Below are 27,034 nucleotides of genomic sequence, written 5' to 3' on the forward strand. Positions count from 1 at the left end.
ATTTATTTTGAACATGCATAAAAGTCACATGGAATACATCACATAGTACAACTCACAGTTCCACATGTCCAAAAAGGAGTAGGAAGAAGCAAAGCTTATTTAATCCTACCCTCCATACTGGCCACATCAATTACAGTACATTTGTACACTTCCTGTGTTTGAAATGTGTTTGAAATGTACTCTTTACCAATTTTAAATACACATGATAAGGCAGTATAACAATGTGGTAAAATAGGAGTCAAGGTTTGTAACATAATTTTGTATCATAATTTATAATGATAAATATATAATTATAATAACTGATGAGGGGTTAATAGTTGACAAAACATAGTTGGTTGATGAGTGACTACAGACAATGTTTTTAAGAGTTGTAATCGTATTTTTTTTTTTTCCCTAAGGTCATGTTTCGCCTCTCTTATTGAGAAGATTTGTATTAAGTTTTTGGGGAGCAGGTTATTGTTTGCTTTATGCAAGATGTTGTGTACAAGAAAATGTACGAGATCTGCAAACTTGAAAAATTGTGATTTTAGGAATAAACGGTTGACTGAGTGCCTTTCAAAGAAAGCATTTCAAGATGTACACTGTCAGAAACCTACCTTCTTCTAGGATGGGCTTGGAGACCACAAATGGTAGCTCTTGCAAAGGTTCCATGTACTTATGCCCAGCACTGACAACACTGATCTGGGGCAGGCAGACCACAAGGGTTCCTGGCATTGACGCTTGGTTGTGGTACCAGCTTCGCACAGTACCAGGGATGTCACCAAAGATGATAGTGCTTGGTGACGGAAGACTGTCATTGGGGAGGAACACACAACATGATTGCAGCTCCAACTGTAGAGAAAAAAACACATGACATTAATTATGACTGTCAATCAAAAAACAGGAATTCACCATTTATATTCATAATCTTTTGGCTTCTCCCATCAGGGGTCACCACAGTGGGTCACTCAAATTTTGTTTGGCTTTGATTTTACCACCCTTTATCTTGCAGGTACATCTACTTGTTTAATTTATCACACAACGTTCTCCCGTCACATGTTCTGATACATTTACAAGGAAATGCGAATGAGGCTTGAGTGTAATGAGTTGTAATTAAATGAAGATTAAGAAACATTTACGTTTTAGACTCCCGCGCTGTACAACTCAGAGATACACCCCGGCTACCTCGTGCCTCGCGCATGCGTGATGCATCTGCAATTTGGATTTGTAGAACTACACTGTGCTCTCTGTGTGCGGGAGCTGACTGTCCACTGACCACTTGTGACTGCTTTGGGGCAGAGCGGACCTCTCAGCAGCACCCGCTGCTGTTCAGTGAGAACAGAAACAGCAGAACACTATGTGCTTTCACTTTTAAGTCTCCAAATACAAGAAAAATCACAGACGACGCCAGAAAAAGTCGCTAGATATGTCGGTAGTCGCTTTTGAGAAAATTCATCGCCAAGAGGGTTTGGAAAGTCGCGAAGTTGTCAACACTGGCTGTACCTTGACCGTTTAAAATAAAAACATGAAAATAAACATGAATAGATATATATTAATCCATTTATTATTTGAATGTTTAAGAACTGAATGCATCATGTATGTTTCAACATGGCACTCTAGTCATTTTAATATAAAACACACTTTTATAGTGTGTGTGTGTGTGTGTGTGTGTGTGAGGGGGGGCCTCACAGGGGCAGCCATCAAAGTAGGGCAGCCCAGACTTTTACGGTCCCCAGCCACCTCTTCCAGTTGCACGAGGGGGATACCGAGGCATTCCCAGGCCAGCTGTGAGACATAATCCCTCTAGAGCAAGGGTGAGCAAACTGCGGCTCAAGCGTCTTAATCCGGCCCACCGGCCATTTCCAACTTCCCTTTTTTAAATCTTTAACATTGAAATGACAACAGCATGACTTGCAGTGCCATTGTGGCACACTTGAGTAAATAGTCAGATGCAACCTGTAGCTTGTACAAAAAAAGCCATCCAAGCAACACAACACATCAACACACACAACTCACAAAGTAACTACTACAACATGTGGGCGTATACTGTAAGTAAATATCTTCGCACAATAACCATGGCAAAAAAAACCCAAACATATATTTCCATCACAAGGTATGCTAGGTAGCTTGTGGTACTCTTCCTCCCAACATTTTGCCGTGTTTGTCACATTTTTGCTTGATGGCAAAATACAGTACGTCGATGTCATCAGAAAGTAAACAAGTAGGAGTTAACATACTCTTGATCCGATGTTTTTTGTTCATAGTTCATATTGTTGCCGCTGGACTTCCCAGCATGCCTTGCAGGCATTTGGAAATACGTTTTAAATTACGATTCAAAAAGTTTGCCCACCCCTACTTGAGTGTCCGAGGTCTACCCCGCGGCCTCCTCCCAGTTGGACATACCTGGAATATCTCAACAGGGAGGCTTCCAGGAGGCATCCAGACTAGATACCCAGGCCACCTCAACTGACTCTATGTGAAGCAGCAGTGGCTCTACTCTGAACTCCTCTTGAATGACTGAGCTCCTCACCCTATCTCTGAGGGTGAGTGCAGCCACCCTACGGAGGAAACTCATTTGGCCACCTGTATTGGCAATCTTGTTCTTTCAGTCACTACCCAAAGCTCATCAACAGGTAACTGTGGTGTACCTCCAAAAACGCTTTATGAATCCAATCCATGGTCTCATGTTTGACTTGTGTGTGTCTCACATATAAGCAACCAGTGTGAAAACTGCACTTCTCAGAACAAACCTGAAACCCAAACCAATTTGGTCAAGCTCAATGCTGAGGCCTGGGTGTTGGCATATATATGTCTCTCCATGACCAGGCATTGATTCCGGATGGAAAGTATGTGTAGAGATGTTGTGTATGGAGTAGATAAAATCCTGGAGGGATTGGATGGGAGGTAGGGAAAAGAAAGGGGTTTGGAAGAGCTGTGGGGAATCCAGTGTTTGTGTTCAAAGTAATTATGTGGTTGCATACACAGTGAAAATAGAATAATGAATAATGTTTGAACTCAGCTGGGTGAACAACAAATCTGTATGGGCTTCGTGTCTCAACTTAAGGTGTAGAAGTTCAGTTGAGACTGTGCACGGTCATGTATGGTATTCCCCACAACTATGTTAAACAGCTCTGTAACAAGCCAATAAACACAGCGATGGAAGTCATTAGGCTGCATGACTCGTTAGAATGAGCTGACGGACATGTCAGGCTAGGGTATGTTTGGTGAGAGAGAAAGCATGAGCAATGTCAGGACAGGAAACTAACAAGGATGCCAGGATGACTGATGGTTTGTTCCATCAGATGCTAGGGAGGTGAGGCCCATAGCCGCCACATACAACTAGACTCAAGGGTCACTCGTAAAGCCCTGTAAACTAATTCATATTTTATCCATAATAGAATAGTGGAAAATGTATAATTCATTGAGGACAAACCCATGGAAAGGTAGCTTTTCCAAGTGCTGCTAAGGGAACGTTCTAAAATTAGAAATGGGCACAAAAAATAGCTGAAAGCCAAGAGTGTAATTGCACTGTGGAATATCGGTTACACAACTCTGACTTCTGTGGAGTTCAGGATAAAATGAAAATAAAACAGCAAAAATAAATGATAGATGGTCTCCTGAAATGACTCTGGTACAACAAACATTTTCATTACAGTCCCCTGTTAGTAAAAAGTTAAAAAATTGAAACAAGCCATAATTTAAAATAATTTTTTACATCATGACAAAGTTGTATTTATTTACAGGTCCTACCTCACGTATGATCATGAGCTTCGGGTAGTGACCGAAAGGACACGATTGTGGGTACAAGCGGCGGAAATGAGTTTTCTCTGCAGGGTGGCTGGACTCGCTCCTTTAGAGATAAGGTGATAAGCACAGTCATCCGGGAGAATCTCTAAGTAGAACCGCTTCTCCTCCACATTGAGAGGAGCCAGGTGAGGTGGCTTGGCAATCTGGTCAGGATGCCTCTTGGATGGCTAGGTGACTGGTAGAAGGCCTCAGGAAGACCCAGAACACGAAGAGGCTATGTCTCCCAACTGGCCTGGGAATGCGTTGGGATTCGCCAGGAAAAGCTGGACGAAGTAGCCGGGGAGAGGAAAGTTTGGGCTTCCCTGCTTCGACTGCTACCCCTGCGAACCAACCTCGGATAAGCGGAAAATGATGGATCATGACAACGTGAAATTGAGTCTTTCAAATTAGCAACAAGGAATTGCCCGTCTACTAATATGAAATTATGCATATGAGCTGTGTTTTTTCAGTTAAAGAGGTGCAAAGGTGAAATACAAATAAATAATGTCAAAGAAAAAGGGACAAGTAGATAAGCGGTATCATTCGATTTTGGTCTTCAACCTGTCTGGAGTTGTCCAAAAAGTCAAGTTTTCAGTGAGTGGCATTATACCTGTGGACAAAATGACGGAAACAAATAGAAGTATATACATTTAAAAAAATACAGTATACGTGTCATTACATGGCACATTACATATAAATAATACCTCTTTTCCAGTATAGTGAATTTAAGTGTTCCTGATGCGATGGAAGCCCACTTCGCCAGTGGCATTGCAGCTATCGGCGTCAATATTAACAAATGTGCAAATGAAATTCACTTTGAATAATATTACACATTATTACATAATTGATTGTTTGACAGACATTTTGGCCATTGGACAGTCAAATCTGGCTTTTGCTGACTAACATAAGCTCTGCTTGGGCTCTGATGCTTATAATAAAAAACAAGTAATATTGAGGAGGCTTTTTCAGAGGTGACTATTGCTTATCCTATGGCTTAGGTCCTGATCCCCTCATATTGGGCCTCTGAAAGGACTTTCTTATCCATCCTTCTATCCATCCATCCATCCATCCATTTTCTATGCCGCTTCTCCTCATTAATCTAGAATCACTCAGGCACAAAGTCAATCTAGAATCTGGGTCAGAACACCAGTATCTGCCGTCAGTAATCAATTAATACTATTTTGAGCACTTTCTTTGAAATTTCTTTGAAATGTAAAGTGCACTACAAATAAAATGTATCATTATTATAATCTATTACTGGAAAAGAAACATGTTGAGCGATATCAATTTGGAGGGTAAGTTGACTAATTGGTGAAATGCCTACTTTGTAGCTTCGGTATTGACCACGTAAGAGCTTGGTATGACATCACAAAAATTGAAACATTGTGACTTTTTTGTGTCAAGTTCTGCTCACTTTTATCACTAATCACTGGTTGGCTTCACCAGTGTTAGAATTCTAGCCACATGTGTGGACTGTTTCAAATCTTAAAGTCTGCCACCACCACCTCCAGAATGTCCCTGACTTCCTCCTTTCCTGAGCAGCAGCAGGAGTGTATCATCTGACTCGCTATCATTTGTCCCTTGAGTCTTTGTGAGGATAGTTATCTGTTTCCAGCAGAGCAGCTTCCCCCAGAAAGGAAGCCATTGCATAAACATACCTACATTTAATGGCTGTGGCCATGTGAAGATGGCCCATATACTGTAGCTACAGGAGCTAAAGCAGAGGACTGTGTGTCTACTGTAAGAAGTAGTATAAACTGAGAGACACACACAATAGTAAACATTGCATCTACAAGTTTTGCTTATTTTTCATAGCTTTGCACTTGGCTGAATTACCCCGTCACAGGGACGCATGTTCCAAAGTTGGACGAGTGTTAAAATGTGCAATGTTTATGTTAATAACATTTAATTCATTTTTTAATTTATTATTTTTTTAATGATTTTTGATGGTGCTGTCCAAAAAATATGTTATCTGATTGTGGGACGTTGTGTTGCTGTGCAAATGCACACAGTATAAATGTGTTTGTGTCAGTATCCTGCTTTTGCTGGGTTGTGTTAATGGAAAAGGCACATATACTCCTGAACAAAATTTTACAACCAGTTGAAAAATTGCAAGAAGTTACATTTTGTGCTGTTGGATCTTAAGGAGGTTCTAAATAGAGCTTCAAAATGCAAAAAAAAAAAGAAATGCATGTGAGACAAAACATTTTTTGAGTAAGCAATTTATTGCAAACAACCATTAAACTGAAATAGGCTGTTCATCAGCTCATCAAATGTTTAAAACCACAGCCTTTAAAAGCCAAAATATTGGCAAACGTGTGGATTACATGTCATTTTCTGTCAGGTATTCACACTGTCATGATCTCTTGACGGCAAAGGAAAAAAACACTCTTTGAATGCAGTCAGATTGTGGAGCTGCATAGGCAAGGCCTCTCGCAGCACGGCATTGCTGCTGAGGCTGGATGCAGTGAGTCATTTTAAACTTCTTTAAAGATATCTTGAAGGTTATGGAACAAAAAAGTCAAGTGGGAGATGCAAAAAATGTCACTGGCATCAGACGGCATCTGCAAGAGAAGAATTGTAACAAAAAACATCTTCAAAGGCCTCATACCCTGCAACGCCACATATTGCCCATTTAAAATTTGCACGACAGCGCCAAACATGGGACATTGAAAGGTGGAAGAAAGTTTTATTCTCTGATGAGAAAAGATTTAACCTTGACGGCTTCCAACATGACTGGTATGACAAGGAGATCCCAGCTGACATGTTCCCACAAGGCACAGTTGAGGGGGCACCATCATGATCTGGAATGCCTTTTTCTTGAATGGAACAATGGAGCTTCAGGTTGCGCAGGGGCGTCCAACAGCAACTGGCTGTGTAGACATGTTGCAGTGGGAAACATCAGTCATGACTGAAGGCCCTCGTCTGTGTGGTAATGACAGGGTTTTTTCACAGGACGACGCTGCAGTTCCAAATGCCTGCCTGACAAAGGATTTTTTTTTTTTCCCCAGAGGAATAACCTCACTCTTTTAGGACCATCCTGATTGTTCCCCTGATGTAAATCCAATTGAGAACATTTGGGTATGGATGGCAAGGGAAGTTTACAAAAATGAGCTCCACGCAGTGGATGCCCTCTGTGAAGCCATCTTCAAGATTCAAGAGAGTTTTATTGTCATGTGCATGGTAAAACAGCAGTTATACCATGCAATGAAAATCTTATTCTGTTCATTCTCCCAAGAAAAGAAAGAAAAACACAAGAAAGAATAAGAACATAAGAAACATAAACACATATACATAAATACCAAGAAATTAAGCAACAACAACAGAAGAGACATTAATACAAGTAAATAATACAAATAAATAAATAAATAAATAAAGTGCTATGAGTGTGTGTTGCGTGTGGCGTGTCTGAGTGCTTCATTGAGAAGCCTGATGGCCTGTGGGTAAAAGCTGTTTGCCAGCCTTGTGGTCCTGGACTTCAAACTCCTGTAGCGTCTGCCTGACGGTAGGAGTGTGAATAATGAGTGTTGTGGATGTGTGCTGTCCTTGATGAGGTTGTGTGTTCTGCGTAGGACTCTAGATGTATAAATGTCTTGCAGTGAGGGGAGGGCTGCCCCAACAATGTTCTGTGAGGTCTTGATCACCCGCTGGAGTGCCTTCCTATCACGTGTTGTACAGTTACCGTACCAAACAGTGATGGAGGCGGTAAGGACACTTTCGATGGTGCATCTGTAGAAGCAACTCAGGATTGTGGTGGACATGCCAAATTTCCTCAGTCTTCTCAGGAAGTACAGTCTCCTTTGGGACTTCTTCAGAATTTGTTGGGTGTTGTGAGACCAGGTGAGGTCCTCGCTGATGTGTGTGCCAAGGAACTTGAAGGTTTTCACCCTCTCCACCTCAGTCTCACCAATAAACAGGGGTCTATGTGGCTCCTTTTCCCTTGTTCTTGGGTCGATGATCATCTCTTTAGTCTTATCTGTATTGAGAAGGAGATTGTTATCACGACACCAAGCTATGAGGTCCGCCACCTCTCTTCTGTATGATGTTTCAACACCACCAGTGATCAGTCCGATGACTGTAGTGTCATCCGCAAATTTAATGATGCTGGTGTTGTTCTGGGAGGCCACGCAATCGTAGGTGAAGAGCGTGTAGAGGAGTGGACTCAGCACACACCCCTGTGGGGTCCCAGTGCTCACAATTCTTGAGCTGGATGTGCGATTGTGGACTCTGACTGACTGGGGTCTGCCTGTGAGAAAGTTAAACACCCAGTTACAGAGGGAGGGAGACAGGCCAAGTGTGAGGAGCTTATCTGTGAGTTTGTGGGGGCTGACTGTATTAAAAGCAGAGCTATAGTCTATAAATAGCATTCTGACGTATGTGTCCTGGCCCTGTAGGTGAGAAAGGGCTGTGTGGATGGCAGTGTTGACTGCATCATCCGTGGACCGGTTCTGGCGATATGCAAACTGTAGAGGGTCCACAGTTGCCGCCGGGATGCTCTTTTTGATGTGGGTCATGACTAATCTTTCAAAGCACTTCATAACAATAGGAGTGAGTGCTATAGGGCGATAGTCATTCAAGCAGGTCACGTTGCTCTTCTTGGGTACGGGCACTATGGTGGTGGACTTAAAGCAGGTCGGTACAGATGCTTGTGCAAGCGACAGGTTAAATATGTCAGCAAGCACATCAGCTAGCTCTGATGAGCAAACCCGAAGTGCACGTCCTGAGATGTTGTCTGGGCCTGCTGCTTTTCGTGGGTTTGTTTTGTTTAGAACCCTGCGCACATCAGCTGATGTCACCATGAGAGGTGCGTCCTGTGTGCTCCCCAGGTTCAGCCACCCTCTCTGCTCATCAGAAGTTTGGGTGTCAAAGCGGGCATAGAACTCGTTCAGCTCATCTGGAAGTGTGGTTTGGCTGGACGTGGCTTCGCTACTCTGCTGTCGATAGTCTGTGATGTGCTGGAGCCCCGCCCACATGCGCCGAGGGTCTGAGGTGGAATAGTAGCCCTCTAGCTTCTGTCTGTACTGTCTTTTGGCCTCTCGTATGGACCTCCTCAGGTCATATCTGGCCTTTTTGTAGTCATCAGCGGTGCCCATGACAAATGCAGTCGAACGAGCACGTAGCTTAGCCCTTACATCACAGTTCATCCACTGTTTTTGGTTAGGGTATTTTCTGTAATACTTGGTGGTGGTAACAGTCTCTATACATGTGCTAATGTAGCCAGTAACAGCAGAAGCATATTCATCCAAATCAACAGTACAATCTTCCCTCCCCGCTGCAGTTTTAAACACATCCCAGTTTGTGCAGCCAAAGCAGTCCTGAAGTACTTGATCAGTTTCTTCATTCCACACTTTAACTGCTGTACTTACAGGGGGAGCTTTTTTGAGAAGTTGTCTGTACGTTGGATAAAGGAATATAGAGATGTGGTCAGCCTTTCCAAAGTGGGGTCTTGGAACAGCCTTCAAAGCACCTTTCATGTTGCTGTAGACTTGGTCCAGGATGTTATTTTCCCTTGTGGGAAAGCTCACATACTGGTAATATTTGGGGAGGACAGTCCTGAGGTTACAGTGGTTGAAATCGCCAGATATAATGAATACAGCGTCTGGGTGTTTGGTCTCGTGTTTATCAATGATGTCATGCAGGAGGCCTAGTGCATTAGCAGTGTTAGCTCGTGGTGGGATGTAAACAGCAGTTAAATACACAGCGCTAAACTCACGAGGTAAATAAAAAGGTCTACATTTCACCATCAGCAGCTCAATGTCCTGCGAGCAGTGCTTTTCCATCGTCTGTACGTCTGTGCACCACCGTTTGTTTACGTAAACACAGACGCCGCCACCTCTGTGTTTACCAGACGCTAAAGTCCGATCTCCCCGGTAAGCAGCAAATGATTCCAACTGGATCGCCGAGTCCGGTATATCCTCCGTCAGCCAGGTTTCTGTGAAGGTGAGGACACAGCATTCCCTGATCTCACGTTGAGCTGTAATCCTTGCTCGTAGTTCGTCCATCTTGTTTTCAAGAGAGCGGACGTCGGCTAGCAGCAGGCTTGGTAGCGGTGGCCTCGTCGCTCTAGCTTTTAGCCTAGCATGCAGGCCGGCTCGCTTGCCTCGTTTACGCCTCGGATGCTTTGCTCGCCGGGTATTCAGCTCACCGGGGCCGCAGGCTGCTGCGTTCTCCCGGCGCAGAAGAAAGGCAAAGTCTGAGAGGCTAAATGAAAGTTCATGGTGAACCCTGCCGATGTTCAAAAGTGTCTCCCTGTTGTAATGTACTGCGTGAGTGTGTTGAATGTCCAAAATGAACAATAAAATAGCAAAAAATAGAAAAACACGGGAGAGTGTCACAGAGACGTCTGCCACGGAGGGCGCCATCTTTCACCACCTGAAGCAACATTCCCACTGGGCTTCCGGAAACACTGGCATCAAACATGCCCAAAACCAATTTTCGCTTGACAAGAATAGCACAGCTACTCATTACGGAGTCCTTTTTTTTTAAACATTTTATTTGTATTTTAGGGGTGTGTCTTTTTTTTTTTTTTTTAGCTATGGTCTTAAACGTTTGTTCAACTGATGAACAGCCTATTTCATTCAGTTTGTTTGCAATAAATTGCTTACTCAAAATGTTTTCTGTCTTACTCCAAGTTATTTTTGCATTCGAAACTCTATTTAGAACCTCCTTAAGATCCAACAGTGCAAAATGTAAATTATTGCAATTTTTGCGGAATCTCTGTGTAAAAGAGGGCTTCAGACGCCACAGCTCAATCCAATCTTCTACAAGGCATCAACATTGAGCGGCAAAATTCGTTGTTGAGACTGAGATATGACTTTCATGCACATAAAAAATATTTATGTATTCTATACTTTTACACATAATGCCACTTTCCAACAATAACAGCAATAATAATAATGATAATAAAAACTTAGATCTTAATAGCTCCTGTCAAGGGATCCAAGGTTGCTTAAATTATACATATAAAAAAAATAAAATAAAAAATGTAAAAAATAAAATATAGATATTTTAAATAAAAAGATTATAAATACATATTTAAATTAAATTAAATATTCTGACATTTTTCTCAAATTCTTCCCCTACACATTTCTCTGTCACACACAATAAGCAATTCACAACACGCAGGATGTCACCCAGAGACGGAGAAAAGAGGAAATTAGAAACACTACTTCCAGCATCCCCGGTGAAAACATTTGCAACTCTGGAGGAGAAATATCCCACTGGAGGGATCGGCAGCAAATGGAAAACACATCCCTTTGTTTTTGAAAACCTGATACCTCTCCAAATGTTATCTTCCTGTCCCTGCACCAGACGGGACCAAAGTTGCTGGTCGGACAAACAGAGGGTCTATAGAGCATCCCCTCCAAATATCTCTCAGGGCACTCCGCCCACTGTTAACCTTTTGCTCCCTCTTCTTCAGCATATCCTGCATTTCCAGCTCAATTCAAAAAATACATTTGAAAAAGAGGTTGCAATAGTGTAAATACTGTCTTCTGGAAATGTAGATGATTAATGTGTATATGACACTGTACAGATGTGCATTGTGGTGTGTAGATGTATACACTTTCCTTTGTTGTTGCCTTACTAAACTGCTACGCTTCCAAATGTCTGTGAGGAAGCCATTTTAAGCATGATGCCCACAGACAGCAGATAGCCTCGCTCTTACCCGCATGCCATCACAAGCAATAAGCTTGCGGCCTGGCACGGGAGAACATTCAGGCAACCAGCCATCCCTGAAGCCCCACATTCCTCTCTTCTAACACTGCTTACAGAAGCTGACAAGCACTGGAGGTCTCCTTGGCTGAAGTGGAAATCTGCAAAAATAAACGCTTTAGGTGACATGAAGGCTTTGTTTGTTTCTGCTGGCCCAGATGTTTGTGTTAGCGCAGTGGGTTAATTGCAACTTTGATCGCTGCGTTTACTGATCCAACAGTGGCCTTATGAGTGCGGTTGGCCTGGCCTGTAATGACGGCTCCCACCCCCTGAGCTCAAACAATCAACCCTCAGCCATTTTGGCATCCTGAGCCAGTACAGATGGGATCGAAGAGGTGGCCTAGGCCAAATTTGACTGGAGATTGTCCTTAGAAACAATGATTATGAGATGTTGGCGTGCTCAGTTTCCTTTGAAAAATCTGGGCTGTGCCTGGACAGATACATTATGAGTAAACTGAGTGATTGGGTAGCAAGGTACTACTGTAGATGAACTAGAATACACTAGAAGGTTACTAGATGGTAATGGGAATGGTCTAGTATATTGCAAATATGCTTAATAAAAATTATGAAAAGAAACATATGGTTACATTTGCACAATTCAAAGTGCCTGAAAAGGGGTAGAACGAAAGAGAGATTTAATAATAAAAATCAAGGAAGCTCTGTTACTCTAAACCTTTTCAAACATGCTGAAATGTGCAAGTGTAAACATGTGAGGTACTTCAATGTAAAGGTATGTTCAAACTAAACCAGGGGTCGGCAACCTTTACCATAAAAACAGCCATTTTGTCTCCTCTTCCAGTAAAAAACAAAGACAAACAGAAATGCTCTGAAACAATTTAAACACTTAACTCTGTAAGTCTTACTGAGTGGTTCCCGTATTTGTCCATCCATCCATTTTCTATACCGCTTCTTCCTCATTAGGGTCACGGGGGCATGCTGAAGCCTATCCCAGCTGACTTCGGGTGACAAGCGGGGTACACCCTGGACTGGTCGCCAGCCAATCGCAGCGCACATATACTGTAGACAAACAACCATTCACACTCACATTCATACCTATGGACAATTTAGAGTCACCAATTAACCTCACCTGCATGTTTTTTGGAATGTGGGAGGAAGCCGGAGTACCCGGAGAAACCCCACGCGCACACGGGGAGAACATGCAAACTCCACACAGAAATGCCCAGGGGAGAATCAAACCCAGGTCTTCCCGATCTCCAAGTTGTTACTGTGTTGGCCAACGTGCTAACCACTAGACCACCGTGCGGCCCTCCCGTATTTGTGTAAAATGAAAACAAAATATAGCCAAATTTAAGATAAAAAAAAAAAAAAGTTTGCTCAATACCGTTTATGCTTGCACTGAATTGTCATCAATAGCCATTCTACTGGTCCTGTCCTTGACTGTCTTTGCAAAGAATGGCATTTTTTCATTTTCTGAATCATTTCCGGTTTATTTTTTAATTCGGAGAATAGATGCTCTGATGAACAATTCTATCATGTATTCTCCATCTGTGAATGGCTTCCCATCTCATGTGCAGCCCTTTGTTGCCAACTTGGCTATTTTCTCACTAAATCTGGCGACTTCCCAAACACTCTTGGTGGCTTATTTTCAAAAGTAAAGACTTTTTCTGACGACATGGAGAGATTTTTCTGTTATTTGGAGACGTGAAAGTGAAAGCACATATTGTTCTGAGTGGTTAGTGTACAGCCAGCTGCAGCGGCACACTGTCTGCCTCTCCTGGAGTCTCTCCTAACACATAGCTACAGCGCATTTCTCATTATAAAACATATTGCTATGCTCCCATTAATTACATGGTTTTATTTTACGACACAGTAACTTGCTTCGGACTCAACTCAAAACTCTCTCACCATTTTTTCTCTCCCTCCCAGTCAGACTCACTGCATACACTAGCCTCCCTTGCTCATCCAATCAGCAGTCAGAAGGCAGTCCAGATGCATTCACAAACTTGCGGTGAGTCGGATATTTCACATTCATTTCGAAAATGCACATTTCCCCCACTTTGTGCTCGGCAAAGGGAACCGCAAGAAGGAGGATGAAGAGCCGCATGCGGCTCCCGAGTCACGGGTTGCCGAGCCGTTGTAAGTGTGCGTTCATGGTACCTCTGGTCGGGTTTTGGGGACTGGGCTCCTGGTTGTAGCTTGCAGGTTGCGTGCCTGGAGAGCGGCAAGGTGTACGGGCGTGTTCAGTGGTGAAAATGCGTGCCTGTTGGTCACTCTCCGGGAAGGGAGGGCACTGATGTAATATTCTCACGATCGACCGGCAAAGTCCCAAAGATCCACTAGTAGCTCGCGATCGACGGGTTGATGAGCCCTGTTCTAGGTGATCACTTTGATTTGCCTTGTTGTCAGTTAGGCTGGCTTGCTAGTAACTAGTGGCAGGCATACCACTTCCAAACTCATTTATTTTGTCTCGGCAGACAATGTTGAAGTTGTGGGTGTCAGCAAGCAACCTTATACTGTAAATGTGGTAAAGATCTACAATAGGGGTGTCCAGATATCTGTCAGCAAAAAAAATTATTACATCGGCATGCATCTAAAATCTCCGATATAAGCTCTTCCATACGAGCAATCCATTCCAGACACCGCTCCAGCACTTTCTACCCAGCAGCACCCGGATCAATAATGCAGAGCGCGCATGATCACAACAACAGTGTATGCTAAGAAAGGAGCGGGAATGATGGCCGGGTGGCAGCACCTCTTGCAAAGTTCGAAAAAGATGTCACAGTCGAGTGTAAACCCCGCCGTGGTGGCACAGAACCAGGAACGTTCAACATGACCTACTCGATCGCACATCTGCAGCATTCATTCATTCATTTTCTATGCCGCTTGTCCTCACAGCACCACAAAAAACAGCATGATGATGCTCGCAACCCCCTCTCAACCAAAACAACCAATGCCGTCCAACACATCCGCGTGAGAAAGTGAGTTTTTCCTCACACCTACAGTATGTTGATTATTGGTCTCTGTTTGAGTAACATCACTTCAAGATCAAGCCTTTTCTAACATTCCACACTACAAAATAAGTAAGAAAAGTATGTGTGACTCATGCTGATATCAGATTGATATCGGTATTGGGCAATACTCGAGGCTGCAATATCGGTATCATAGCAGAAGTGAAAAACTTGGAAGACCCCTAATCTACGATCAGGAAAACAGTGAGGAGCTCAGACAGCAGGCTTCCATTCCCTTCAACAGGAAATGACACACAAGGTGTGACATGCTCAACAGTATTAAATGGAGTGAATAGGGTCGCAGTGTACACCGTTGATTTATGTAGTGTGATCAAATACAGCAAGCCCAGCTGAACCCTCAGGTGAGCTGATCAGACCTGTGTTTGGCAAGGCTTCTTTTTGGTCTGTCCCAAGACAAAAGGGCGGATGCTTGCCTGAAAACTTCAGATTCACCTCCAAGCAAACATTCCAAAATAGATTCCTGCTCCATTTCAGCCATTCTGTCATGTCACAACCATTCATGTCAATGCCGTGTATGATCGGTTTTCCTTTTAATGGGTCAAATGTGTGCATATCAATAATAGCTGTGAAGTTATCAGTGTGTTGACACAGCAGATAATGTAGTTGATGTCTAGTCATAAACTGTAAAAACTAAGGCAGTAACAAAATAAAAAAATCTAATATATTGATTTAAATCAAACTACTATGATGAGAACTTTATAATTAAGAGTTGTATTAACTTAATAATGCAGGTAATTACATGAACTTAATATTTTTAATTCATTTCAATCATTTTCTTCATTTATTAGTTAACAAAAAAGATCACGCTGAAGAAACTTGGTACAATTACTTGGATAATAATTGTCCACAGGAAAAAGCGGGATGGATGGATGGATGGATAATTTTCCACCTTGACCAAATTTCTGAGGTCTCCTCCCCCCACCCACCGAACATGCCTGAGCACGTCTGAAGCTTAAAATCAAGTGGATATTTTCAAGTATCTTTTCATTTAGAAAAAAAACAGTGAGTAAAAAGTACTTCTAAAAAGAAAGAAAAAAAAATGCTTGAAAAAATTGACAAACTATTGATTACAAAAAAAATGCATCGAGATGCATTGATAATCGTTTTATCATCGCATCACAGGCCTCTGAATCACAGTCGCATCAAATAGTGAGGTGGCCAGAGAGCCCCACGCCTACTTATCACTAGTCTATTTCTATGTTCTAACATAAATCCATCATATGATGTGAACTGCATGTGCCTCTACATTGCAAAATGTACAACTCATAATAATAAAGTTCTCAACATAGTAGTTTAATTTAAATCAATATATTGGAATTTGTATTTTTTAAGGGTGTATTTCATTAACTTACTATTATAGATATGCTGCCTTAGTTTCTACGGTGTGTAGTAGCACTCCGTATTGTGTGCAGACAAACTGGCTGACAAGTAAACATCTAGTGATACAAATACTAAGAATTAAATAATATGTCTTACTTTCCAATTTTTCATTCGATGCAAGTGAGTGAATAAAAGTACAATGATGAGACAATGTGCATCTTTTTTCTCACAGCATCGCCCCATGTGAATACCCTGCAACCGACTCTGTTCTCTCATTTTCCTCATTGGTTCTCAGTCTCTCTCTCTCTTTATGGAAATATTTGGAAAGGTTCAGTTTCAGGAAAGAGACACAGCATTCTTCCATTAGCATTAACTCTACAACCTGTTTGCGTTTATTCTGTAATTAAGAAATCAGTCGCTTCAATAAAAACATTTTTGTAAACTGCACTTTTACAAGATGTCTATACAGGTTTTATAGGGCCATATTCATACAAATATATTTGTCTATGCTTTTAGGCTTTTCATTCACACAAAAACTGTTCAGTGTACTGAAAATATAACTGTTGTGTATAGATGGTGAAAACAATGTTTCTGGCTTCAAACAATGACAATAGCAAAATGTGTTGTTTAGTGACACAGATTAATGTAAACATACAGGTTGCTTAAATGCACCAATCGCAAACAGAAGCATCAAAATGTGCAACAACATTGGTCAGTGTGTTTTGACTACCAAATTCTCTTCAAGTGGTACAAAGTCATAGCTGTGTTTAGTTTTTTGTTTTGGGACAGACTAGGAGGATGAGGTGTTGAATGGAGGGATGATAAGATGGAGGGAGGGGCAGAAGATGAAGTAATGTGCCTGCAGAAAATGCTCCAGCTGGGGGTCAGAGCCTGTTCATGGAAACCATCTGGCCAGCATCATTTGAGCTACACCAAACATACAGTGCATATGATCCTCCTCCATCTCTCCCTTACTTTCTTCCTTAAGAGTTCCTGTGTTACTCCTTTCTTGTATCCAACCTCAGTCTCATTTCCATCACTTTACCTTTGATGCCCTGCAGATTTTTTTTCTCTGTATTTTGTCCTTCAAAAAAATTCCTACTCAATAATACATAGCAGCTGCAGGGAGCAGTGTTACTTTGTTTTTCCATGGCAACTGTCTTTTTGTTTAAGTAGATCCCACTTCAGTTTTGGTAGCAACGTGTTCCTTGCCAGCACTGAAAACATTCAAACGTTCAATAGAAGGCATTATTGCAAAATTCTTGAAATAGAATCACATGCAATTATCACTGCCCCTCAAAGAACATGGGTGCCCTGTTGGAGAACATGGATGGGAGGAGGAGGATCCAGGAAGAAAAGAGTCAGGGGAGAAAGGTGAGGAAAAGTGGGGGAGGAGATATAATGTTGGGACATGCCTGGAGAAAAAAAAAAAGGTGGAAGAACCCATCCTAATTGTGTAAGTCATATAAATACCCTGTAATATATATGTAACTGTGGTCATCCCGCACGGTCCAGCCCTGCACACGCCAGGGCTTGATCCCACGACCACACCGAGTCACAAGCACGAGCCAGTACATATCCGTTACATACAGTATACTTAATTGCGTAGTATATCAACTTTATGTTGTCATGGAATCCATGACAAAGAGAATGCATACTGAGTACACAGATATCCCTAATCTTATTATTTCATCAGTTTTAAATAGGTTCAGAAGTCACAAAATAAAACTGAAATAACAGACACCCCCCTCCTTTTTTTTTTTTTTTTTTACATTTCTCTTCTATAACAGAACCTGATTCCAACAAGCACATGTGCAGGAGAAGTGTGATCCATTAGGTATTCTGTTTATATGGGACAAAAATAAATGGAGTGGTTTAAGTTTTGAGATATCCAAGGTCTCGGGTACCAGCTGTCGGGTTGTCGGTTTGGTTCATTTCTACCTTCATGTCAACAGGACAGACTGTTTCCTAATTACTGCTGTAGTGCTTGGTGTGGTCCCAGTTGCACAGCCAAAGGGGACAGAGGAAAGTGGAGGCAATGACGGGCTCGGCAAACTATTAGAAGGTTGAGTTAACTTTTGAGGAACTACTGTAAACAGCTTAATGGCTTGACATGAGACTTGGGTTCTAGGAGCTTTTTTTTTTTTTTTCTCCCAGATACACATACGTCATGTTTGCTTTAATGTTTCACTGACATCAGCTTGTGTGGTCCCAGCAATGAGAATTTAATAGAATTAAGCAGGGTTGTTGGATTTGCATCACTGGTTGTTTACATGCGTGTTATAGTGACATCCATTTACATTCTTAAAAATTACCCTAAAAAGCAATACAACCGTCACTTTTCAAACATATATTAATAAATTGTGTTGTTTCGCGGTTGAAAATGGCCCATTATTATTAAAAAAATGAATATTGAAGCAAAATTTACATATTTTTACCTGCAGTGTAAGGCATTTCACAGCATCCCAGGCATGAGCAATGAGTTCCTTCATTCTCTCCTCTGAGGTTGTCAATGACTCCCCTGGTGTGGTCTCCGGCAACACTTTCATAGGAATGGACAAGGGGCGTGATTCTGACAAAGAAAGGAAAAGAAATCACAAATTACACACCATAAATAAAATGTATTGAGCCACAACATATTTATCTGTTTGTTCACTTCACTTCAGAAGACTAAACATTAAAATATATTATTCCAATAAGAGACTATTTATCTATTTAACCTCCATTATGTCTCCCAAGCGTGAGGTACACTCTTCTGTTGACAGCACATACAAGAAAAGGAAAGTGAAAAGTGAAGTGAAATTAGATATCATAAAATGCACAGTGGAGAAATCAACATTGGCTGCATGCATGGTCCAAGCCGTTCAAACACTGCAACCATCATCAAGGATAAAGACGGTATTGGTGAACATGTGAAAGGGTCCGCTCCTATGGACAGTAATAACTAAGCAGCGTAGTGGTTTCATTATTGAGACTTCCTCCTCCCGACAAGTCTGTCTCTCTCTCCCTTGCAACACCCCTTCCAGTGTGCAAGCCAAAATGAAAAATCTACGGATATGAGAGGTTAAGTACCAAGGCAGAAAGAGTCAATGAGAGGGACACGCAGGCAGAAAACCCTTTCAGAAAGATTAGCCTGAAACCTGTGCATGTTAAAGCCATCAAGGTGTAAGAGATGAGGAAGGAGACTTCTCTCTGAGGACACATTTAAACATATCCACAATTTAGGCCTGCCCTACTCGGCAGCTCTATTCTACATTTGTCATTAAATAGTATTGATGACACAGAACCACCAGCTTCTTGAAATACCACTCATTCATACGTCATTCAAACAGCCAAATGGATGCATGGTAACAGGCAAGACAACTAATGTCACGGTTTTGCTGACTTCGTCTCTGTATTATTTAAGTAACAGTTACAGTAGGGAAGATAATTATTTGATCCCCTGCTGTAAAGACATGACCAGTCCAGATTTTTGGGTGGTTGCTTATTGGTAAATTTATTTTAACAGAGAGAAACAGGCAATCAATTTTAAAAAATCTGAAAAAAAATACCGGTAAGTAATTTGTGTTTACGTGAGCAAAATAAGTATTTGATCACCTACTAAAATAAACCTAGAAAATTTACATTCTGGACTGTTTATGTCTTTGGAAGAGGATACAATTACAAAATCAGAAGGAGACCAAGTAATTATTTCCCCCACTGCAATTGTCACTTAAACAAGACCGAGATGACTCAAGCCAGAAAAACTGTGATGCAAGTTGTAGAGAGCAATCGAGAAAATGTGTTTTTTGGGACATCTACATCCTATGAAACATCTCGGTGAAATTATCTGAACCCAGTGTCCAATCATTGCATGTTCTGCTATTGTCACGACTCCAACTTTCCTTTCTCTTCACTTCAACCTCAAAATATCCAGCCAACATCCACAAGGCCTAATACCCTTATCATTCATAAAAGCACAAATAAGATACACAAAGAAAAAATTACTCACTCTGGAGTCAGTGAGAAGTTTGAAGGGACTAATCAGTGTTAGTCGTCCACATACATTCAAATTTAGCAATAAGTGTCCCTGCGAGACTATAACCAGTCGTCTTAGAAAGGGGCCTCATATCTCATTATTTCTAATTTGTCTTGTTTTCTTTCCCAAGCCAACCATCGTTATTTTGATAAATTATTGGCCGTACCAGAAAAAATGTTAAACTATATAAACTCCACAATGAAAATATTATCCCCTTCTGGAAAGCATACAGCAGCCAATAAAAACCTGTCTGACTTCCATCAGGCTACTAGGACTTAGATTATGTCCAACTGTGTAGGTTTGCCTGAAATCTGCCTTACAGTTCCGGCCATCATTTATGGGCATGTGTGCTTGCATTTATCAATTGTTTTTGTGTCTTCCTTCGACATGTCTAGCAAGTTAAGTCTATATAGAGTGCCTATTATCCATGAACGCTCCTTTTCCCAGCTTGACAGGATTTTGCTTAAGTGGCTGAGATCACCAAAAGGTTTTCTGAGCAGTGGAACTTCGACCAACAAGCTATAATTTTTGACAACTTTACAGATTAATGGCACAAACAATACAAATGTTTCCATTTCACTATATCACTTTCCAGTCCTCCCAGTAAACAAGAAAATTACACATAATCCCATCATCCAGACCACTAGCAGACAGGAACAAAGACAGCCGTTCTTGTTCCAAACTTTGGGAAGCAGAGCCAAATTGAAGGATAGGTTTCTCAGCAAAAGCAAAATTCTCGCAGGGTGCCAATGGCTAATTGAAAGGTTGAAATGCAAAACCAGTGAGGTCATTTATCTGGTAGATGTTAGCAAACATGGAGAAGGCTGGGACTTGGATCATGATGCTGCTTCTAAAAGGAACACTCGTTAGGGAGAAATAATAAAATACTTAAGCTACTATGTGAACCCATTTGAGGTGTAATTGTCCAGGGCAGATAGAAACTGACTCCAAACTGCTGAGGACATTTGAACCACAGCTTTTCTTGTAACAGATAATCACTCACACAAATATAAAACATGAACACTTTTGTTGTTACATATAGCGACAAACCTCAGCTTCTATGAAGTATCGTACTGCATATACAGTGGTGTGAAAAAGTGTTTGCCCCCTTCCTGACTTCTTTTTTTTTGCATGTTTGTCACATTTAAATGTTTCAGATCATCAAACAATTAAAATATTAGTCAATGACAACACGACTGAACACAAAATGCAGTTTTTAAATGAAACTTGCTCTTATAAGGGGAGAAAAAATCCAAAACTACATGGCTCTTTGTGAAAAAGTGATGTTTCATTTAAAAACTGCATTTTGTGTTCAGTAGTGTTGTCATTGGCTATAATATTGAAATTAGTTTGATGAGCTGAAACATTCAAGACTTAACACTTTTTCACACCACTGTAGCTGAAACATATGTTTGACCAATAAAAATGTCTTAGGGTGCGAACAGCAGTATTAGCACAAGTTATATAAAAAAAAGCTGAGATCACTTTGCTATGAAGAGAAAATGGTAAGGGAACAAGATAGGAATATTTGAAAATATAAACTGGGAACTAAAAGAAAGTTATTTGTTCCAAGAAAGTGAGGGTGACATAACATGAAAATATGCTGTTCTGTGTATAAAATGTGTAACCCAGGGACCTCGGTCCAATAGTTCTCCAAATTAATAGCCCCTTTTCCACCGCAGGAATCATTTCAGGAACTTTCATATTAACGAAATAATAAAAAAAAACAAAAAAAACCCTGCATTCCCACCAAAAACTACCTGCAGAAATGAGTACCCCAGCAGCCCGAAGTTCCAGGGAGTCAATAGGGTCTTTTTTTCCAATAATTACAACAACGTTTGTGAGGCTTCTGTGTACTGAAGAACATCGATTAGTGGAACCAGCATTACCAGACTTACCCCAATTATAGTATTTGTAAGATACTTTCACCTTCTATATGATTAATACTTCCAAAAATCTCATAATGTATGATAATTTTACCTATTCAAAAATCTGAGGCAACATTTTTTTTTTCTTTTTTGTTCCCCAGTGTCATCATCATCATGGCTATTAGCAAACAGGATACATTCTGCACTGTGCCTGATGTTGTGCATTGTGCCTCTTCACAGCCGATCAACGCAAAACGTAGCACAAAAACACAAAACGTAAACAACAATGGGCAATGAGTGCATCGGGGCAGGGGCACAAAACAAAGGAGAATTAAGGAAGGAGACACAAGACCTTGATACTAGGGCTGTCAATTTTTTTTTAAAATCAGATTAATCTGTTTTTAAATTAATTAATCATGATTAATCACCATGAGCAGATATTTCTAAAATATGCCCATTTTTACTGTATTTATTTAAAGATAAAGATAAATGATAGGACAGGATTATCGTATATATGAACAGCTCCAAATGAACTGAATATGTCAATCAAGCTAAAAGATACCACACAAGTCGAAAAATCTATTTGTCTAACACTAGTAGCAGAACATTTCATAATAGCAGAACAGTTGAATCACACTTTAAATCGTGTTATGATAAGCAAGGTGGGGTTGCATTCAAAGACAATGTAATTTAAGGTAAATTTACTTGTTTTCAGTGTATTTTCCAGTAAACTTAAATGTAGGAAATTGTACATCCAAATTAAGAGTTACGAAGTGAGTGATAAGAATATCCACTTTGTTTTTCTTTAGCTTCCTGTTTATTTACACATGCACACACACATGCGCAAGCACACACAAGCATGTTATGTTCGGAGTGTCCCTGAATGCATCTTGCGTTCTTGTAATGAGAATGAGGAAGTGTCGTTCCCGGGATGAACGGACTAGAGATGTGTGAGCTGGAGATACATGCAGTATATGGTGTTGGAATTGTACTTCTGTTGATGTGTTCAAGTTAGAATGAAGTTATAAAAGAGTGTCAGACTGTTTGACTGTGTGGGGACGCTCCACTGCAATTCTGTCTGCGGTCATAACAGAGAGGCGTGCTTGCTCTGGTGTGCATGCGTTTATTACACTAAAAAAAATCGAACAATTAATGAAATAAATGAGTTATTGGCATTAACGTGTTATATTTGACAGCCCTACTTGACACATGATAAGATGGTGGTTACATGATAAGATGGTGGTTAAATATGACAGATATTCAGGGGTATTCAGTGAAACTTTTTTTCCAACAGTGCCATTAGTTTATCGAAATGTGAAACTGCATTATAAGCTATACTATACACGGTCTGTGTTGACGTTTTACAGTATGGTCCTGAGCAACGTCGCATTGGTATGTACAAACACTTTCCTCAAAATGTGATAATTTTAAACTTTTGCTACAACAATTTCTCATTTGTCGTGTGGCAACACTGAGTGGAACACTAATGGTAATAATCACTAATGGTATTTTTTAAAATACAGAAAATGTATATTTAACATGCAACGAGTAAAATCTGAGAGGAGACAGAGTGACGTATTTACTTGCCAAACGGAGAGGATACTGCTTCTGTGATTTGAGCTGGACTGCAACAAAAGTACAGCATGATATCACCTTGCCCCCAGCGCTTTCTGGGGAGCCGATCTGCAGTGAGCTGGTTATGTGTGTCTCTGTACATTTGCCTAAACATTAACAGGCACCTACCAAAAGGCTGCAGGCAAGTCCCCTTGATTACAATGAAACTGTAGCTATGCTCAATGTGGTAACAAAACGGCATAGTGCTCTCTTTACATCATATGCGCCAGGCATGTGTTTCAAAGAGTAGTTGAAAGTAAAGCATCTAGTAAGTACGACGGTTCTTGAGCCTGTTTTTTACCTCGTGGTTTGTGATTTATTATACCAAGTTGCGGCTATTTTCTTTAGGGAAATCATTAGCTCTAAGTAAAAAAATATGATAATCTATATGCACATAATTTTATATTACTGTCGAGAAAATAACATTGGCTGTCTGCCTGTTATAACCTTTTACATTTGGGAGTGACACTGGGCTTCCCCTCAGTACAGACCTGAGGTCTCATTTAAAAAAAAGTTGCCTACACACAGAACAGGACCTGAAAGTTGTGTATGCTACTTTTTATGACAATATTGTGCTTTATAAAAAAAAAAAATTAAAAAGAAACTTGGCAGGAGAAGGTGCAAAAACAGTGAAAACCGACAAACCCTAACCCCAATTTGACTTTAAACTATACATAAACCAACTCATATCTTCCATAAAAATTTTGGTGATAAATTTTGGTCACTGACTCTAAATATGCCATTAGCTTTTCTCCATCAGCTCAGGTTACTGGAATATGACCTACCCTTAACAGTTGTGCATGCAACCAATCGGGGATGACGACTCTACAAATAATTGTTACCAACATTTTGATTCACAAAAGTGTTTCCTACATGCACCATTAAATTATTTATGATCAAATTACATACACGATAATACTGGACAAAGCTAACAGCCTTAAATGGAAACACATACTGGTACATTTATGGATGTGGAGCATTATCTTAAACACTCAAGCTACTAGAAAGAACTGAAGGTCATATCATTACTTAGTGGATCAAATATACCCCAAATCTATTTTTTTGTTCCCCAGTGGCATCATCATCATCATGATCAATCAAATCCAACATCACTTCAAATAACATTCAAAATTTGCACAACACAGTGTAAATTACTACGTTGCAACCACGTCACCTAGAAGCTGTCTGTGCTACTTCCAGCGTCCACAAAGGTGAGGGGGGCACATAGCCACTGAGTATCTTTGTACATTGGTTGCCAGATTAATGCTGCTGAATTATTTGCTCCTATTGTGTAAGTGTGCATGGTGTGTTGCATAAAAGCACGACATAATGATATAGTTGGAAACGAGGCAATCAAACGCAAATATTCTGCATCAGACATAATAAATTTATCAGATAAAAATAGCATTTCTAATATGTTTATCTGCATTAATACATTCTTGTATGTGTCCTACATGGTTTCGCTGTGCTGTTTTTCCATGGGGGTGTCGGGTATAAATACCATTTATTGTAAACTAACATGATCACGTCACAGCTTTGAACACGACTGGTGCAGACTTTTTCCCCCTCTTTTACATGTTACTTTTCCAGGCTTTGTCATCTCGGAGGTGTGTTTGTAGAGTTTATTGAGTATTTGGTCACTTGTACAGTTGGAGTATTTAAATGAAGCGGAATGCGTAAATGACCAATCTATATTTTTCTGTTGTGAGGCAATCCTTTCTGCATTTCCCATTTTCATTGGCATTTTCGAGTTCCAACAGTATTTTAACTGTGGTTTTAGTATAAATGTTGCTTGTTGTTATTCAAACTCGAGCGTGTTCATACTCGCCTCCACTCGATGAGAGTGAGAGGTTCAGCAGGCAAAGGTGCGGTTTTTGGTTGTTTATTGACCTTTCTTCCCTTGATGATGGACTATCTTCGTAATAATTTTTTGAACAGCTCATGTATGCGACATTTTCACTCTGGCTTCACTTGATGGCTACCTACGAATACGCTTGTTTGCAACCCAGCAATGATGTGTCATGCATAACAATGTCTTCACTCCCAGGGAAATTTACCATAGCAACAGCGCCAAATAAGAACACTGTGGGCACTATCAAATACTCATGTTCAAACTATATCGTGGGGTTGGTTGGAAGCAGAAAAGAATGAATGTCATCGCTGTAAAATATCAGAATGCAGTCATTTTGAGCATACTATAATCCTGTTAAATTCTCTCTCATGGTTTGTCATAAGCACAATAATTCTTGCTGTCTTGGATGGCATCAATACATAGTTCATATATTATGTTGCCGACATTCCACATACAATATTTCACAGCAATGTTCAGGTTTACAAACATGATTGGCACAATGTGATTCAACTCATATTGCTATATGTGTCCTTACTCCTGCATGTTGACTTTTTTTTTAATGTCACTACTTTTACCAAAACACACCACAAGGCTTGTGTCCCTGTCCAAAATCTTTCATCATACTGTGTGAGTTGGTTATGAAGTTCAAATGTAAGTACATCAAGTCAGCAACTTTTTTATTATTTACTGTATGTGTCTAAATTTCCATGTATGTGTGCGTGGGTGTGGCCAGTCACTTAAGGGCAAGTTGAAGTAATTGGATATGGTCAGCCATATGAAAAAAATATATACAGTATATACAGTCATGGAACAAATTATTAGGCCACCCTTGTTTCTTCAGTTTCTTGTTCATGTCTGATACAACTAAAGGTACCTCTGTTTGGACAAATATAACAATGACAACAAAAATAGCTCATAAGAGTTCAACTTTTTGGCAGTGCATTGCTGTAGCTATTCATGTAAGACGCTACAGGAGTTTGAAGTCCAGGACCACAAGGCTGGCAAACAGCTTTAACCCACAGGCCATCAGGCTTCTCAACGAAGCACTCACACACGCCACACGCAACACAAGCACACACTCATAGCACTTTATTTATTTATTTATTTATTTATTTGTATTATTTATTTGTATTAATGTCTCTTCTGTTTTTGTTGCTTAATTTATTGGTACATATGTTTATGTGTTTATGTTTCTTATGTTCTTATTCTTTCTTGTGTTTTCTTTCTTTTCTTGGGAGAATGAACAGAATAAGATTTTCATTGCATGGTATAACTGCTGTTTTACCATGCACATGACAATAAAACTCTCTTGAATCTTGAATCTTGAATGTAAGAACTTAAGTGATTTTGGTTATTATCAAGAAAACCATGGATGTTGCTCTTAAATTCAACTCTTATGAGCTATATTTGTTATCATCATTATATTTGTCCAAGCAAATGTACCCTTAGTTGTACCAGGCATTACAATGGATCAATAAAGTGAAGAAACAAGGGTGGTCTAATCATTTTTTCCAAGACTGTATACTCATATTTGAGTTATCATAGAACAAGGTTTTTCTCTGGAGCAGCTACACAAGTGAAACATTAGCTGGGCCATTTCACATAATTACTTACAAAAACATAATTTATCTCACTCGAAAATTATTCATTTGTGGTCTCTCGGAGGATGCGCTCAGGCCAATCAAAGCATAATCAATTTCATAGATAAAACAGCTTTACATTTTTTGAAATCCTTATGGTCTATCAATTCAACCACATGCCAAATGTTGAATTTGTTTAGGAAAGTTATACACACAGCCATTACCAACATCAACAAAAATCTACCAGATGAGCAATACAATTTGCTTTTGATTGTATATTTCATTCAGCTGGCAAAAAAAGATGAATACATTTT

The 27,034-nt window shown here is 40.3% G+C and overlaps 1 protein-coding gene across 7 annotated transcripts in view; it reads right to left on the minus strand.

Moving 5' to 3' along the window:
- The window catches only part of LOC129185227 (intermembrane lipid transfer protein VPS13B-like), a 319,375-nt gene that overhangs the window by 170,834 nt on the left and 121,507 nt on the right, over nucleotides 1-27,034 (minus strand). For 6 of the 7 annotated variants that reach the window (XR_008572043.1, XR_008572044.1, XR_008572045.1 and 3 more), the window contains exons 22-23: nucleotides 18,227-18,360; nucleotides 597-831 (exon numbers count right to left, since the gene is read on the minus strand). Coding sequence is in view for 4 of the 7 variants with exons in the window: in XM_054782025.1 (XP_054638000.1) it covers nucleotides 597-831; nucleotides 18,227-18,360 (369 nt within the window). In the remaining 3 variants the exon portion in view is untranslated. Of the gene's footprint in view, nucleotides 1-596; nucleotides 832-10,125; nucleotides 17,006-18,226; nucleotides 18,361-27,034 lie in introns of those variants that run through there. The other variant, XM_054782027.1, reaches the window with a different exon arrangement.

The sequence above is a fragment of the Dunckerocampus dactyliophorus genome, chromosome 7, assembly GCF_027744805.1.
Source record: "Dunckerocampus dactyliophorus isolate RoL2022-P2 chromosome 7, RoL_Ddac_1.1, whole genome shotgun sequence".
Classification (NCBI taxonomy): Eukaryota; Metazoa; Chordata; class Actinopteri; order Syngnathiformes; family Syngnathidae; genus Dunckerocampus; species Dunckerocampus dactyliophorus.